General features: G+C 50.3%; 1 protein-coding gene across 1 annotated transcript in view; it reads right to left on the bottom strand.

The window, feature by feature from the left end:
* TFDP1 (transcription factor Dp-1) overlaps positions 1–15,719 on the bottom strand; it is a 43,135-nt gene extending 27,416 nt beyond the window's left edge. The window contains exons 1-2 of the mRNA XM_037042089.1: positions 15,539–15,719; positions 14,576–14,650 (exon numbers count right to left, since the gene is read on the bottom strand). Coding sequence (XP_036897984.1) covers positions 14,576–14,587 — 12 coding nt within the window. The 5' untranslated portion in view covers positions 14,588–14,650; positions 15,539–15,719. The remainder of the gene's footprint in view (positions 1–14,575; positions 14,651–15,538) is intronic.
* Between the last annotated feature and the right edge of the window lie 2,459 nt (positions 15,720–18,178).

Below are 18,178 nucleotides of genomic sequence, written 5' to 3'. Positions count from 1 at the left end.
ACCAGCAGGGCTGGATATAACCCAGGAGAGCCACATGCCCCGTCTCAGCAACCCAGTCCTCGCCACCCCCTCCAGGTGCAGCCCATGCTTCCTGCTGCCACCTGGTTCTGGTCCTCTCTGTGCACTTCTCCACTTTCCCACACAGGCTACTAATTCATTTCAATCGCCCATCGTTCCACTAGATGTTAAATGAGACCTGTAAGAGCAGGATGTTTGCATGGAAAGGAAACCCCTGCAGCAAGGACCCCAAAGCCCAGTCGGAAGATGTCCCATGGCCCAGAGTAGACGCTGGCCTCTTCGAAGGTCTCACAGTAGGCATGTTAGGTGTGAGGGCCATCTGGTGGCTGAATGAGCTGTAAAGGCCAGGTTAGGTCTCAAGAGACCGAGACTTCTGTCTTGCTGGCTTCTCTCTCCCTGTCACTCTCTGTGTCCTCTCTGTCTCTCCATCTCTCTCTCCGTCTCTCCCTCTCCCTGGCTCACTCGCTCTGATAACATGAGGCCATGGAGGGCCCGCTGTGCCTAGGAACAGCGGGCAACCTCCAGCCAGCAACCTTCAGGGGACGGAATCCTGGCTCGGACGCAGTTCCTCCCCGCAGGACCTCAGGGTACAACCCCTTTGGGTGCTGAGCTGGGGGACCAGCTGCAGCCAGATTCCTGACCCACAGAAATCATGGAGCAAGAGTGTTGTACCTCCAGGTCAGTACATTTTGGGCAGCTGTTACAGAACTGACATAGGAGAGCAGTAGGTGGTAGAGACACGCAGCTCACTCTCTCAAACTCTGTTCACGAGCAAGCCTGTTTTCTACGTCTGCCACCTGCGTCGCGTTTATCTCTGCCATGGAAAGAGCACCATAGTGATACTACAAAACAATGTGACGGAGCACTCTTCAAAAAAAATCTGAGTTAGAGCTAAGTAAGGTTCATTACATAAAACATAGATTTCAAGTAGATGAAAGAACAGAGTGGAAAAAATAAGCTAGGCATGCTGGATCTGACAACAACCAAAAGGGAGCTTCAGATCAAAGCTGCTGGTGAAAACAATACAAAATAAACTAATGCAAATATCTATATTTAAACATGTGTGATGAAATCAGAACACTTCTAAGACAGGGAAGGGAGGCGCAGGGAACCGAAAATCAATGCCTCTGACCAGCAACATGGCCCAGAAGGTGCCGTCATGAGAGCCCTCGCCGCACGCGGATTTATCCCAGTTCTGCTCACCACAAAGGTGAGTGCCTGGAACAGCCTGGGTGCCATCAGTGGGACCAAATACACAGGGGCACATCCAAATGAAACCCCATGTTAGACCTGGATGGAAACAGCTTACTGACTTTGAGACACATGGGGAAATTCTAACATCTGCTGTCTAGTAATCATGAATTATTATTTGTTGTTTGGGGTATGTGTAAAGAGTTCTTATCTCTGAGAGATACATACGAGAATGTTGAATGAAGCGGCATCATGCTGGTGATTGGCTTTGCAGCCTCCCAGCGTGGGGAGAGGCGAGGACCAGCAAGAGAGCCACGAGCTGTGGTGGCGACAGGGAGGCAGGGGGTCACTGTCACATTCTCTCTACTCCTGCGCGTTTGAAATGTTCCATACAAGTTTCTTTTTTAATTATCTATGCATATATTTACGAACATGAAAAAGTCTAGGACAGACCGTGGAGTAAAATAGCAGGGACAGTAAGTATGTGTTCACTTATGTAAAGCTGTACAATGCACATGTACCTTTAAACACACACTCATCTAGGGCACTGGCCCCTAAAATAATCATCAAAATGAAATACTAACAGTCACCCTGGACTGACTTTCTGACACCATTTGAATTTTTAAGTATGCCCCAGGCAACAGGCCTTTGCACAATGACCTCTCACCCACGTTGCTTTGTCATAACAATGGTGAGATGCCACAGGAGCTCAACCCCCATGTGTGTCCACTGGCCTACGGTAAAAACGGCTTCCTTAGACCTCATTTCACATCACGTTGCAGACCCTATAGCCAATATTAAGTGAGAATGTAGTATATTTTTGTAATTAAATAAACCGCAAGACTACTGTCACTTTCTAACAAAAAATACGAAGTCACATGGACAAGATCTAAGAATGACGTGGGGGAGATGGGGATGGAGGTGGAAAGCCATCCATCGGTGCTCAGGGCCCCTCGGGCGCCCACAGAAAGGAAACCAAGAGGGCGGAAAGCCGGCGGAAGAGGGCCCAGAGACAGAGTGGACAGAGGGAACAGAAGGGCCAGAGGGCCAAAAAGGACCCCAGATGACAGCGAGAGCCGACGGAGCAGAGGCCCCCGACCACAGAGAGTGGACAGGGGAGGACAGAAGGTCACAGCTGGCCCTGATGCACAAGCAGGGCAGAATCCGCAGGGGAGCAGAAAAGCAACAGTGGGGAGAAGTGACAAACGCCAATCCTTGCCCCACAAAAAATCCATGTCCTCGGGAGAAAATCTCAAGTCCACCAGGGAGGGCAAGTAGAAGGGGTAGCAGTTAAACTTACAAACTCCTGCAGATGCAGAGGAAAGGAAGAGGAACACGTGTGGCAGGCTGCGAGGGAAGGGGAAGGAAGGGATTTGCTTTTGGTGCCAACGGGGGTGAGAAGCCAGGATTTCTGAAGTTCAGGTGAGACTGCGCTCTCTGCCGCGGTCTAAGACAAGGGCAATCACCACACAAGTTACAGCTGTTCTTCTCCGTGACGAGCAAAACGGAAACTCCAATGCACAGCCCGGGCTAGCGTTCCTTTTTCTCCTCAGCTGGATTTGGGGGTCCCATCTGCTCTGCCTCTGAAAGGCTGGGATTCTGTTTCCTCTGCAGTAGCGCCCCCTGGCCTCTGCGTCTACACCAGAGCCCACCTCTGCAGAGTGGTGCAGAGTGAAGTGCCAACCAGCATTTCCACCCAACCCCTGCCGGCGGAGCCAGGCCTGAAGGCCAGTCAAAGGCTGCATCTCTCGCACCACTCTCCTCCGCCCACTCCAACACGCGCAGCACGGGCACTGCCTCCTGCACACGCCAAAACGGGAGGCTCCACGTCTCGCTGGGCCCAGCGTCACTCGCTCCCCAACCACGATCCTTCCTAGAAAGCAGCAGACTGAGCCGCAGCATCTGCTCCTCTAATCCACAATCTGTCCTTCGGTCATCATCTGAACTCTCACTTTTCTGCCAGAAAAACACTCAGCTTATTCCAGAACAGGCACAAATGTAACACTGCCTGGAAGAAAAACACAGCATGGTTCCAAAACCATCCTTAACTGTTTGCACATGTCCCCGGCAGTTTGGGGGCAGGTCCGCACTGGGTCAGCTCTGACAGCACATACCACATCCTCTCACCTGCTGCCCGGCAGCCTGTTCTCCAGGACCGTGAGGGGACACGGAAGCGGGCCAGGAGCTGATTTAGATGGAAATCGCTCCTCAGTGGAACATTATTTCTTATTCTTTATGACAAAGGCAGAACCAATGAGATGGCTGCACTGAGTGTTTCTCTTTAAACCATGCCCAGGCTGTGTTTAACTGTCCCAGGTCCACCCTCCCAACAGTCGTGCCACAGCCCCTGAAGGGGAAGGCCAGGGTGTCAGAGGTGCTGTTTACCAAAGCCCATTCCAGCAGGCCCCGCTCTGAGGAGAGCCCTGTCTGCACACAGACGGTAACAGGAGCAGGCAGTAGGGTCAACACAGGCCACATGGTCCCGAGTACTCAGCAGTGAAGCAGTGTCTTTGTGGTCTGTGACTCCCCGAACCCCACCTCTGGTGGTCTGCCTACTTCACTCCTGAGTTCAGGCCCTAGTAAGGAGATAACCCCCTTGAACGTATCAGGAGTGGGGTCTATCCCCAGAGTGCTGATTGGACCAACTACTCACGGCCAAGAAACGTATTTCAGAGGCCCGGCCTGTGATGAACTGTCCACATTTCTTCAGGGCCTTTTGTTTTCACTCTTTAGAGCCCATCCAAAAGTTGCCAGGGCCTGGCCAAGCATTTGATGCCTTTGGTCCTTTAATCTTTGCTTCCCTGAGAGACAAGTACGCTTGTTACCTCATTTTATAGATGAGTCGCCAAGCCTTGGCGAAGATCCTGCCTGAGGTCACAGCACTGGGAAGTGGCAGAGCTGGGACTCAGAACCAGGCAGCTGAGGTCCACTCAGAATGACCACCTCTGTCCTGCAGGAGAGTCTCCAGGACACCCACGGTGCTGTGGCTCCGCACGCACGCGGCACACCACACTCCGGCACACCCCGCTGCTCCTCGGAGCGGGGCGGGGTCCAGGCCTGTGGTTCCCCCTGAGCGACACAACCGGAGGCGGAGACCTTTTCTGCTCATCTAATATATTCATTTTAGTAGCTAATTTTGAAAATAACAATACACTAATCTGACTTCTCTACTGGAAAAGTTATTACAGTATAATTTTTTCCCTTTTACAAAGAATTTAACTCCCCTTTTAACAAAAACTAAGTTAGCCACAGCCAGGAGCTTAAACGAGGACCATGGCTCCCCCACAGCCCCCAGGGAAGACTCCCAAAGCCCACGGGGCCTGGGTCTGAGGGCTGCATGCCATGTAGGTGGGCAGACAGCAGGAGACAGAGAGCTGTGGCAAGAACATCACATCCTGCCACCATTGGCCCTTTCCCTTCCCAGGGGAAGGAGTACTCAAAAATACAGATTAGCCCTGGTCAGTGTGGCTCAGTGGATTGAACGCTAGCCTGGGGACCAAAAGGTCACTGGTTCGATTCCCAATCATGGCACAAGCCTGGGTTGCAGGCCAGGTTCTCGGTTGGGGTGCACATGAGAAGCAATCAATTGATGTTTCTCTTACACATCAATGTTTCTCTTCCTCTCTTTCTCCTTCCTTTCCCCTCTACCTAAAAATAAATAAATAAAATACAGATTAGGCAGGATTTCTAGGACCTCGGTCAACACCTGCCAATATTGCACTCCAACAAAGGCCCATGGGGCAGGTGAAGCCCCCATCACCGTATGAGGGCGGGGCCTGCAGTCACCAAAGAAACCCGCCTCCACCCTAACCGACTCCTTACCCTTTCCACCCCAAAGAAAGGCTTGATTGTGCAGCTCCCACAGAGGCCACTTTACAGTTTGTTAGGAAGGGGTGACATCCGTGGGAGAAAGGCACCTCCACCCGTCTCCACTTCCGGCCTGGAAGTGCTCTGCAACACCTAAGTCTACAGATAGAATTTCAAAGCTCTCCGAGTTACAAAACCCCACGAGATTGTTTAATTTTCCGACTTCCCTCCTGCCTGGGCTGCACGTGAGGGTTGGGGGAGGGGCACACCAGGAGGCTGAAATAGGTTCTCCACGGCCACCCCAGCTCCGGGCCACCCCAGCTCCGATGCTACTTCCTTGGATGGCATTGACTCATGGATCTTTTATGCTGCACATCATTTCAAACAGGGTACCTAAATTTTAAAAAACATGCATTTTGAAAATAACTAACGTCCTCCAAGAATAAATAACGTTTTTATATGGATTAATCTAAAAGTATGCCAGGTAAAAGATAAGTGTGGCTTTATAACTGATTTCCAAACTCAGCCACCAGACAAAGTCAGAAGTGAACTCTCACATAAATGTCTCCCTCTTCACCCCTCTTCCCTACAAAATAAGATTTAGGTTCTACCAATACAAGTGGCATAAGACATTTTCACTCAAACCCTGATGCTTCTGAAAAGCAAATGAAACGACAGAATAATAAGACCCATACTAGGCACTGCTAGTGATTAATACTTTGACACAAGGAAGTGAGACGTTATGCAACAGCCGAAGAGACCGGACAGGCTGTACTTACGCTGCGCTGCAACCGTCCAGCCATGAAGCTACTAGGACACAGACAACTGCTGTGAACTTGGGCCTCAGAGAGTCCTGATGATCACACTGAATAAAGGTGAACAACTAGATATATACTAATTGTTCAGGTGAAGGAAAAACATTTAAACTATTGTACTTAAAGACTATCTGTGGTCAGTGTTAAAATCCAAGGTGTGTTCTCTGTGAGTTTATATTGAAGCGACTTCACAGCTACAACTCTTGCTGCATGACAAAAGCAAATTAATGTTAACACTTTGCTGTGAAATAATGAACAAAAGTTTAATATCCTTCACTTATAAAGAGTGGATGCAAATCAACATCACGGGAGATTGTTCAACCATTCAGTGTTTTAAAAGGAAAGCATTCAATCTCTAAACCCAAAATGCAAACTAGCTCTGGCCAGTGTGGCTCAGTGGGTTGGGCACCATCCCGTAAACCAAAAGATCACAGCTGGATTCCCAGCCCCAGGGCTCATGACTAGGCTGCGAGTTAGATCCCGAATCAGGGCCCGCAGGAGAGGCAACCAGTCAATGATTCTCTCTCACATCAGTGTTTCTCTCCTTCTCTTTCTCTCTCTCTTCCCCGCCTCTCTCTCTAAAAAAAAAAAAGCAAACTAAAAATACCATTTAAAATTTCACCTATTGAATGGAGCAAGTTTGTGGGTTTTTAAATGGTTATCTTTAAACTCAGTGTTGAAAAGGAAACTCAACAGTGAAATGGGCATGTGTCACCCGATGGAGATAAGGAAAAAGTGGCACAATCATCTCGGAAAGCAGTGTAACCCCCTCAAAGACACAGTGCACACAGGTGCCGCATCACACCTGCGCTTGCACGCCCACAGATATCCTGGCACACTCACGCACATCCACACACGCTCACGCACATCCGTACGGAATTACACTCTCAAGAATTTATCCCATGACATCATCATGGATTTGTGCACACTGAAGATTTAACTGCAAACCACTGCCATCCCCAGTGCTGGGGCCTGAAGGCACATGCGGCGTGGAATAGAGGCTTGTCAAATTCACTGACATTCTCCACTCTTTAAGATGCTGATGGCTTTTAGGACTCTCAGCAGCATGCTATCCAACACTCAGCTGTGTTCGTCTCTAAAGGTCCATTTGTACCAGTTGTGTTTGTAATTAAAAGCCTGGAAAAAATTGCAAACAATCTAGAAGGATACATCGGTGTCTTTAAATGTCTTTCATGTTCTCCATCCATTCTACAGAAATCAAAGCCGGATATTATGGGTGCGGTTTATGCAAGAGACTCAAGTAAGTGGACTCATCCACCAAGAAAGGGCTTTCGCATGCCTGCCACAGGATTGGGGACTGAGAATACATTTGTTTGAATTTAAAATGATGCGTTAAGGTATGCATCACCTTTATTATTTTCCATTTTAGCTCCCTTTTCCAATAACTGACCATCTACAATTTCCCAAGATGTCAAATAAACATACAGCTGCAAAAATAATGTGGTTGATAAAATGACTGACTATGGAAATACTGACACTGTATTAAAGAGAAAAGGAAGATTAAAAATGGAACATACAGTACATTTACATCTTTGTAAAACACACCTTTATTATATACAACTAAATAAAAGTCCAATGGGAATACACTGCAAAATCCCAACAATTCATCTCAGATACTGGCTGATGATATTTTTTCACTTTCCTGGAACTCGCTAACTCTTATACAATCAACATTACTTTTATAAACAGAAGAAGTATTCCTTGAACTTTCTCAGTGCTTCAAACTTTTTACTTGCAAAAATCCTGCTAAAGGGATAATCCAAGGATTGTGACAGAAAAGCTGGTTGGGTTGACAGGACTGTCATTCATTCAAGACAAAACTCACGTCTTTGGTGAGGACAGACTGCAGTCACACAGAACCACCTGGGAATGACAAAGTCCCCTGCAAGAGGAACCATGAAGGAAGGCAGCAAGCCTGTCCCATGTTACCCAGGCAGGGGAGGCACAGGGCAGAGCTGAGCTGGGGGTGGGGGGTGCTGTGGAAACGCTGGGCTCTGGGAACTGTCTGGTTTTCTGACTTACAGGCACAATTACCTTCTTGGTTACTTCCTAGCAGAGAGGCTCGCTCTCCTTTCCTCAGGCCCTCGGTGATGGGATGTTATAGAGACTGACACCAGAGTGCACAGTTCAAGTGCATGTGTTAGGAGGGGCTGAATTTTAGCACCTGGGGATGTACAGTGGTTTCATTCCACCAAAAAAGCACTTCCTTTCAAACTGGATCAAGTTAAAACAGGAATTTGAAGAACAGGGTCCTAAGTTCAAACACCAGACTTGGAGAGGAAGAGGCAAACAAACACAACCCCTTATTCTGAGACTCATTCTGGAGTCTCCAAATCGGCTGCAGTAGATCTGAGCAGCACCCATGAGCTGTGCAACAACTGAAAAGCCACAGTTGGCCTAAAAACGCAAGTTCTCACACAGCATCGGGGCTGCAGAGTCGCAGCCAGTCAGCAAACACATGCTCCTTCCAGGAGCATGGCCAACTCCTTCCAGGCCCAATAACACGCAGACACAGCATCCGTACTACTTACTGCCGATAACCTGGTAATGATAATCATTTGAATTAGAAGGTGCCTAGGGATGAGTCCCCCTCTAGTTCAGCCAACACCGACATCCCACATCCCAGATAACATGTACCCCAGAGGTCTCGTGCCCTCAGCAAGGACCCACAGGGCCGTGATATGTGCAGGACGTGTGATATGGCCACGTGCCATCTCCAACCCATCCTTGCTCACTCTCCCTGGAAATCCAGTTCCTTCTAGAACAGTATGAAACATGCAGGAAAGAGACACCAGGCATCAATTACAAATGAGAATTTTCTAGTTGTCCTACATTGAAAAATAATATTATTTATTGAATACGAAGAGAGAAGAGCTCTTTGAGGAGTTGATTATGTGAGGAAAATGTCACCTAGAAGTCACACTGCAGGTCAGGCTGAGCATCAACAGCACAGGCCAATTTCCCAACTGTTTCACAGCCTACTCAGAGGGTCACTTTTTTACACACCAAAAGTACACAGCTGAAGCATTGATAATATGAGAAGGGAAGATCCTTTTTCTTTTGATTTTTATACCAAGTATTTGTAGAATACTTCTTTTCAAGCAAGATGTTTCAGGGCAACACTTAATTAAGCTATAACTTTCGGCCCTGGCTGGTGTGTCTCAGTGGTTGAGTACCAGCCTGCAAACCAAAGGGTTGCTGGTTCAATTCCCAGTCAGGGCACATGCCTGGGTTGCAGGCCAGGTCCCCAGTAGGGGGCGCGTGAGAGGCAACCGCACATTGATGTTTCTCTCCCTCTCTTTCTCCCTCCCTTCCCCTCTCTAAAACTAAATAAATAAGTAAATTTATTTTAAAAAGAAAAAGCTCTAACTCTCTGCTTTTTAATGCCATCCCAGAGTTCTCCATTTTCATTCCACGTAGAAAAAAAAATTCTGAAACATGAAAAGCCTGGTACATAAACAAGCACACCATCATCTATGTCTCCTCTATTCAAACCTAAGTGATGTGGGCTACTTACTACCCTATTAATCTCAAATGTGAAGTTTCTCTGTGAGGGCAGGCAAAAGAAAAGGCTGCACTTAATGTACAAATCCGTGTGTGTCCCCAGAACTCACTTCATCAAAGACTGGAGGAAACAGCAGGTTACTGCCATACCAGGGTTGTTTCTTCAGCTCTGAACTGCATCACTGAGGTCTAGGTCTGTAAAACGATACTCAGGACGAGTATTTTTAGATAAGCTCATTAGTCTCCTATTGGTATTAAACCAGGCCTCATTATAGCATCCCTCAAAAGCTTGGATAGGATGCATTTTTCTTTGGTCTCCAGCTCTCAAGAATACATTGTAGGAATTTTTCCAGAACATGAGTGGACTCACAGGGCAGCTTTCAAAACTGAGGCCCAGGAGCTCCAAATAAAAGCTTGCACAGCCACCCTCTCTGCCAGGAGCTGTCCCAGCACTGTCCCCACCCCAAGATCACGTTGGGATTTTAGGGTACCTTTCTCCCCCAAGAAACCCTCAGGCCAAGTGCACAGGGCGGGTGGCCCCAGGTCTGGGTCAGGACTCACTGGCCGAACCAGGCTGCCCCTCTGCGCTCACACCTGAAGTGTGGAGGGGCAGGTCCCAGGAATATCCCCCAAGGTCTGAACCAGCCACTCAACACCTCTGGCAAGAGCATCCCTATAATTTTAAAAATCAATTCTCTAGCTCCCTGTTCTTTACAAACTTTCACAACGCTGGACAAGGACAAGAACACGACCTTCCCAGTGGGGGTGGCAGCAACGCTGCGCTCCCGCATCTGCTTCCCTGGGCCATGAGGAACTTCTGAGGCTGGGAGCTGGAGACACAGGCTTTGCCTGTGACCCTAAGAAAGTATCTGAACCTCTTGGGGCCACACTCCCCCGACCACCACTCCATTCCAGCTCCAGTTCTTAAAGAACTACGATTGCCATGCAGGTCCTGTATCTTATACCTACAGTTTTCTGAATGCTAACAGCACCAAATTGCTCATGGAGAGCTACAGATTTGGGAAAAGGTGGTGGGAAAGGGGGCAGCCAAGCAAGGACACGGGTGCGTGCACACACACACACACGAGTGTGCACATGTGAACACTGTCATGTCAAATGCCTTCCACTTTCTACTTCACACAATTATGGCCTTTAATAAGACCTAATAATGATAACGCTTATACTTACTTTAAAGTTTACTTTTCCCTTAGAAGCCCTCCTCAGTGCTGGAATGTGACTGCATTCTCAACAAGGCAAACCTTACCAAACATGACCTGTGTCCACGGGACTTCACAGATATCTAGTTTTATCAATCAATAAACAAAAAATGACTTCACCGAGGAGGGTGCCAAGACCACCTGACAGAGGGGCAGACCCACAGCTGCAGGAACACGGATACAGGCAGTGCCAGGGCAGTGACTGACAGGCGCGCTGCCATGCCCTTTGACCTCCCTAAAGTCTCTCTACAGGAATTGTGGGAAAACATTCTAGGATGCACATCTAAGGATGGCCCCTGAGCTTCCGGTGTAAGAACACCTGCATGGGGACAGCCTGCGTGCGGCCCGTGAATCCACACACAGCCACACACATGCAAGGGCCCCCCAACCCCACGAGGGCAATGATGGAAGAGCCCGGGAAGTTAAATGGCAGATCTCTTCCAGGCGGCACCAACCCCCACTAGGATGTCAGCAAATACAAAGCAGAGTGGCCTTGCAGGCGCCTTGGGCCTGGGGGAAATACCACTGTCACTATGCAGGCCAGTCCCCTCAGCAAGGGAATTCTTGCCTCCAATACCAATAACAGGCATTGATTGTCTTACATTAAATCTCTAGAACAAACTCCCAAAATTGTTGATAGTGGTCACTCTGAGTGCGACCACGCTTGGGGCCTTTATAACTTCCACTCTGTGCTTCTGTGACTTCTCTGCTTCCTCCTCCTCCATGCCATGTACAAACAGTGAATTTGAACTTTTACCATTTGTGTTCTTCACCTCAAGCATATATCGACTTAATTAAAATAAATCAACATCGAAGGCAAAAGCGAAGGCTCCAGTGGCCTACGGCCCACTGCCACCTTTCCTGCCCAGGCCCGGCCGGCCGGCCTCCCAAAGACAGGCAGGAGTGGGCATTTGAGTCTGTGAGCAGCCCAGGCTTCCACCTCCTCGCCACACCTGCCCAGGTGCTGTCTCCCTTCTCCGTCTGACCAGAGTGAAACCTGACAAACAGCAGGACAGATAGGGAGTCACCCTGAGGACGCCTCAGGCAGCCCACTCGTTCCTGCCATTTTACAGACACATTCTAGCACAACTCCAGCTGAAGAGACACGCTTTTGAAATGAAATGTTAACTACTAATCACCAAGGAATCAGGCTTATTTTCATATATTGCTAGAAAACGTGGGGTTTTTTTAAACAAAGGCATTAGTGATTTATCTAGATATCTTTTAAAAAAAACACACAAACACTTAATCTGTGTTCTAGGAAGAGAAGCCGGAAGGTTCACAGGAGCCCCAGCCCCGTGCTCCTCCCCGATCCCCACACGCCGCCGTGGCCCCTTCCTCACCCTCTGAGTGCAGTGACCATGGCACCGCTTCCTCCAGTCCAACTCCTCGGGGGCTGTATCCCGCAAATTGCCAGCTTCACGGGAAGCCCACTGCTGGACACGGGCACTCAACAAAGAGCAACCGCGGGTGTGTGAACACGGGAGTTGGGTTATTACTTCAGGCGTCCCCGCCTGCTTCCCACACCCCAAGAACCGAGGCAGATGAAAGGCTCACAGGAACCAGTAGGCCTGGCTTGTGCAGAGTCCCAGTCTGAGACGCTTCTACCACAGGACAGGTGAGAAGCCCCAAGTGTCTCCAGAAGACAGATGACATGGGCCCCTTACAACGAAGACACTGTGGCGGGTTAGGTGCAGGCAGGGGTCTGTGCCCAGCAGCCCAAGGGTAGTCCGGCCCACCTGCCAGGAAAAGAATCATCGCTGCCCACCCCCCCACCCCCCCCCGACCTGCTGCCCCACCCAGGACGCCCAGCCCAGAGCACCTCCCCTCTCCATCAACAGTGGCTCCTGCCTTTTTAAACCCACCCGTACCTGCCGCCCCTTCACCCCCCCCCATCAACGGGCACACTCCTGTCCAGTCATTTCCCAGGCTACACCCTTGAAACCTGCTGGACCTTCACTAGAGGTAAGAAGCTGCCACACCACTTCCCTCATCCTCCTCACCCAAATCTGCCAGACCAATACCTCATTGGTCCCCTAAATTTGTCTTCCACGGTGACCCCCAAGATCTTGCTCCTGCCCCCTCCAGTGTCTCTGGGCCCCAACAGCCTCCCACGAAGCCTCCAGAGCTCTGCAAAATTGGGGTCCCAGCCCATCCCCTTCAACCCGGGTAGCTCGGCTCCCACCTGTGCTTGTGAGCTTTGATCTCGCACCTAAGAAAAACTGAAGCACCACTGCTTAAATTAACAACTCCTACTTTCCCCTCCCGCACTGGCTGCCAAGGTCATCTTTCCAAACTCAAATGCCATTCCCCTACTTTAAAAAATAAGGTAATTAGAGAAAAGGCTAAGTAAAGTAAATACCCTACTTTGGCCAGTCTCCAATTCCAGCCTGGCCCGCCAGCCCTGGGGAAGCCTGGTTCCAGTCACTCCCAACACCAGCCAGCTCCCAGGACTGGAGAAGGCCACTTCGCCTCTGCTTCCCGACCCCATCACCATCACAGCGCCCAGGAACCAATCCTGGCTCCTGAGGAACCGCCCCACCATCTAGCCACCAGGCGGCCCTGAGCTGCCCTGCACTTCGCAGGGGGGCTTCTCCAAAAGTGAATATCGGAGGTTGTTTCTGTGTCCATCTCCCTGCAACCAGACGGCAGGGACGGCGACTGTCTCTTTCCATCCCCCAGAGGCCAAGCAGGAATCAGAGAGAGCCTCTCAAATAGGGAGTGTCCCCCCTCCTCTAATCAGTTAGTAATAAAAAGGGCAAATAAACTCGGTCCTGAAACACACAACTGCACTCTAACAGAGGCACTGGGGTCTAGCAGTAGTCTCTTAAAGATGCAATACCTAATTAATCTGTTACAAAGCACATACTAACCTATCTTGCCTCTTTGGGGAATTCACTGACAAATACAATTAGAGATGATAAAAATCAAGCTAACCTGATACACAGATTACGACTTGAACTTAAAACGCACCACACAGGATGCAACTGAGTGTTCATACACACTCTCCACCCAACCGAACTCCGCACTAGAGGACAGGAGCCAAATGTGAGTATGTGCCCGACGGTCGGTGAGAGTGTGGGGCGCTCTCGGTCTGACTTCTTAGAGACTATTGAAACTTCTGAAATGATGAAAATGCCTAATGATTAAAATGCATAATGCCTATTATTTGGTTCCCTAGATGTGGGCACATTTTTACTCCCTCTAGCTGTGTTTCAGGTAGATGCCATTTATCTGAGCAGTACCTACAACTGAGTATGATAAGTTAATAAATAAACAGCCTCTTCTCATTAATGTGTAAATGCATTCTGAGAAACACTAACGGATAGAACTGGCGTTCAGTGACTTTACTGACATTACAAAGTGCAGTAAGAACTACATAACCAATAAAATCGACTATTTTAGACCTGAAGCCTATTTCCTGGAACAAGTTAAAAAAATTATTCACTATATTCTATGGTTTCATGACAAATACAAAGCAAGCTAAAATAGGATTTTTTACATTTCATTAATCACCGAGTTTCAATTTTCTGAGGAAAAAAGGGGCCAAAACAAGTGCTAAGCACTTGGTCGATCAAAGCTAACTTCCCACATTCTCCACCAGACAGGTGCTTGGAGTCATCCTGCGCTCGACCAGCAGCCCCTGGGCCCCGCTCTCCATCTCACTGCGCAGGGGGCCTTCAACAAAGATATTCTACTTGTAAGTCAACGCAGTCTGAGGAGATGAAGAAAAAGTAAGTGCCGTCATTTAAGCTTCATGCAACACCTGTCACTGGTGGTCAAGACTGCAAGAACCAGGTGCATCAGCAGATCACACACGTCTCTCTAAAAGCTATTCGATTTCTTTCATCTTTTTCACCTTTATACTGTGCCGTTCGCTTTAAAAGTCTGGTAGTAAATAGTGCTATAGTTCGTGTTGTCATTCTGAAATAAAGTGGGACAACGACAAAGAATGTAGTGCTAGGCAAACATCTGTCTGTAAAACCAAGCAAATATACTTACATCTTTTGCCATGTTACCAGATCCGTGAAATCAATGCTATAAATGTTCACCCTCCAGAGAAGAAAAATGATTTTTCTGGTAAGAGGGAAGGAAAAACGAGAAATAAGAAAGAATGAAAAAAGAAATTAATAAAATATTAGCATTTCCCCCAGTACCATCACCATCCTGACTGCCCCTCTAGGTAGCAGGCACTTCCCTTTCTAAACCCACACTCCATCCTCAAAGCGCAGCTGGCAAATTAAACCCCACACCAGGGATTTTAGAAGTCATGTCAAAGAATGGAAATGCATCCAACATTAGGATGCCCCGTCCGCTCCTTGCATACCGCCATCCTCCCCGACGCCCACACAAAGGCTCGGCACCCGATAGGGCCTGGCACCCAGCCTGCGCCCGCGCACCCAGGGCGCAGCTGGGGACCCCTGGCCATCGCCTGGGCGAAGCCCCGCTGTTCCTGCGCAAAAGCGCACCCCAAAGAGTGTCGGGGTCCCGCTGGCTCGCTCTGTTCGCCCACTCAGCCAGCCGGTAACTCTGACAGGTGGGCTTCCGGGGTCCGGCCTCCAGCCTGTCACTAGGCCGCGGCCGCCTCGCCGCGAGCGCCTCCCGCGCGCCGGAACCGGCAGTCAGGCAGGCCAAGTCGGGATCAGCGCCGCCCCCATGCACCCCAGACCCCTGGACCCTGTGCGCTCAGGCCGACACTGATCGCCGCCGGTGCAGACGACGGCGCTGCTGTTCCACTAGAAGGCCACCCGCAGGCCCCTCCAGAGAGAGACCCAGGACCCCCGACCCCAAGGCCGGGTCACCTGGGAACCTCCGACGGCGGTGCCCAGGACCGGGAGCGGGAGGCAAAGAGACAGGAGAGGAGCGCACACGCGGCGGGCAAGGGGGACTGGGGACGGCTGGGTGCCCCGCGTGTCCGCGCCCCACCCGGGACCCCGGCCCTCGCCGGCCCCCTGCCCGCCGCACCTGGCTGGCAGTCGCGCGCAGACACGCGGGGATGGATACGAGGGCGCGGACAAGGACACGCGGGCTCGGACACGAGGGCGCGGACACGCGGGCGGTCCCGACGCGCACTCCGGCCCGGGGTCCTGCCCTGCAAGGCGCCGGGCGCGGGGCTCACCCTGCCGAGCGGGCGTCGGGCGGCGTGACGTGCGCGGCGCGGTGACGTGGGCGGACCCGGCTCCCGCAGCGCGCCTGCGCGCGTTTTCGCGCCTTCAACTCCGTCCTCCTCCTCCCGCCGAGCTGCCCGCGCTTGGCTCCAAAGGAGGGGGATGGGCTGCGCGTGCGCGCGCGCCAAGCGGCGGCGCGGGGGTTGGAGACTCAGGGACTAGCGTCGGCCTGCAAAGTTGCGCGCGCGCGGGGAAGAGAAGCCATTAGGGGTGTGCACATGCGCGCACACGGAGAACCTGAGCATGCGGTGGGTGCCTATGTGCGCACATGGAAGACAGGGGCCCAGGGTGTGTGTGCATTTGTGCGCACTTGGCCGGTGTGTGTGTGTGTGTGTGTGTGTGTGTGCACACTGATGCGCACACTGGAAATGGGTCGGAGTGTGTGTGCACAAGTAGGAGAGGAGCCAGGGTTGTGTGTGCACGTGTACTTGCAAAAGGGGAGGGGCAAGGTGTGTGTATCCATCAGTGTGCACTCACGGATGACAGTGGGACCCCCATGTATGCATTTCACATTGGTGTATTTGCAGGAGTGTGTGCATTGAGGTAAGAGGAGGGCTGATTTTGTGGGCACAAGTGTTTATGTGTACACACAGAGCAAGAGGGCTGGCATATGCACCTGCAGGTGTGCACACATGTAGGAACAAAGGAGGCTGGGTGTGTGAACACATGGAGGAAAGGCGGTCAGATGTGTGCATGCAGAAGTGTATTTGTACTCAAGGATAAAGGCAGGCTGGGATGGGTGCATGGGCTTTGGTTGGGTTCCTGTGTATGCACACAAGGAGAGGAGGGTGCACACAAGTGTGCAGGTGCACAGAGGTGACTGGATGTGTGCACATGTAGGATGGAAAGCCCTGTCCACCTGGTACTCTTGTATCCCTGCCTGGCTCTCAACCTCTGCACCCATGCACAGGTTCTGTGGAGGTTCCACATGTCCTCTGTAGAAGGTTGCTCTGGAGGGAAACCAGGCAGCCAGTTTGCTCATTATGTGTGTAACTGGTGGGCTATGAGGCCAGTGGCTTGTGCCCCCTGCCACCCACCACCACCAGGAACAGGGCATTGGCCCCCAGGGAGGCTGGAGACCCAGCTGAGAGCCAGCAGGGCTTGGGAGTCCAAAGTTCAAGACTGCATCGCATGTGTGTGCAGTGAGCTCCGGTATAATTAAAACCTCAGAGGAGTTAAGCACAGAGCAAAGGCCTCTTTGCCCTATATGGGCAACATGTCACTACATACAGCTCACCTAGCATGGTTTCACAATTTAACCATTTTTGTGCTGATCACACCCACTCCTGCTTCTCTACTAGTGCACCACTTAAACTTTCAAACCCTTAATTAGCAGTGGTTTCCTGAAGACAGCGAAAATCTCCCCATTCTGCTGATTAGTACACAATGGACACAGAGAAACATGGTGGTAGGGTGGTAGAGGGGAATAAAGGCTTACAGAGAGAGAGTCCTACATATCTTGCAGGCAGAACACCTTGTTTCTCTGCTGGTGAAATGTATACAGCTCTTCACCCATTGGCAGGTCCGCATGATAGCTGAACCTGCATTCTTCCATTTTGCTCCTCAGGTGGTCATATGCTCCTAGTTCTATTTTTCTTTCATAGGAAATCTGTATTTTTTTACTGTATTTGAATATTCACCCTCCCCCACCAGATAGCATCCAGAAAGCCCCCCTTCCAGTCCAGTCCTTGGACCCAAATGTGCAGGGCAGCAAGCTGGGGGGCTCAGAGGTAGGAAGACATAGAAGATCGGATGGGGACTGAAACCAGAACCCAGGCTTGTGCCCTGATCAGAAATCTAACCAGATGACCTTTGGCTTTACAGGGCAACGCCCAACCAACTGAGCCACACCAGTCAGGGCTCTCTAAAATATTTGATTGAAGATCCACGTACTTTTAGCCGCTGCCTTGCCTTGAAATCTCTAGACTGGATTGCAGAAATGCAAATTTCTTGATGAATAATCGGCTCCCAACTCCCTGTGTTCATCTAATCCTTACATCTCCACTGTATGTCTGGGGACAGGTTGTTCAGGAAGCATGACTTAGTGATGCTTTCATCTGGGTGTTGATTGATTGACTTCTGATATGTTGGCATTTAGCCCTGTGTTGTTGTCCAGGATGCCACGTGTTTTATTAGAAGAATGTTCTCATTGGCTCTTTCCCAGGAAAGGTCCTCGTTGCCTATGAGGGCTCTTTGTGTGTCTGTTCTGTCTAGTCTCAGAGCTGATCCAGATCCCTACCCCTGAACCCCATTAAACTGTCCTTTAAAAAGAGAAAAGTTTTCTAATCCCTTGAAAATGTTCATTCTAAATCTATTTGTTAACTCTCTAATCTGCCTTTGGTTTCCTCCTCATCAGCGTTGGTCTCTTCCCCAGCCATTTCCTATTTTCCACCTTCTTGGGTCACTGCGGCTGTGATGACATTAAGTGGTAGGAGAT

This window comes from Sturnira hondurensis, unplaced genomic scaffold (assembly GCF_014824575.4).
Source record: "Sturnira hondurensis isolate 20B ecotype Veracruz unplaced genomic scaffold, ASM1482457v3 Scaffold0003681, whole genome shotgun sequence".
Taxonomy (NCBI): Eukaryota; Metazoa; Chordata; class Mammalia; order Chiroptera; family Phyllostomidae; genus Sturnira; species Sturnira hondurensis.
Note: the sequence above shows the minus strand (reverse complement) of the source record. Positions and strands in the feature narration are given on the sequence as shown.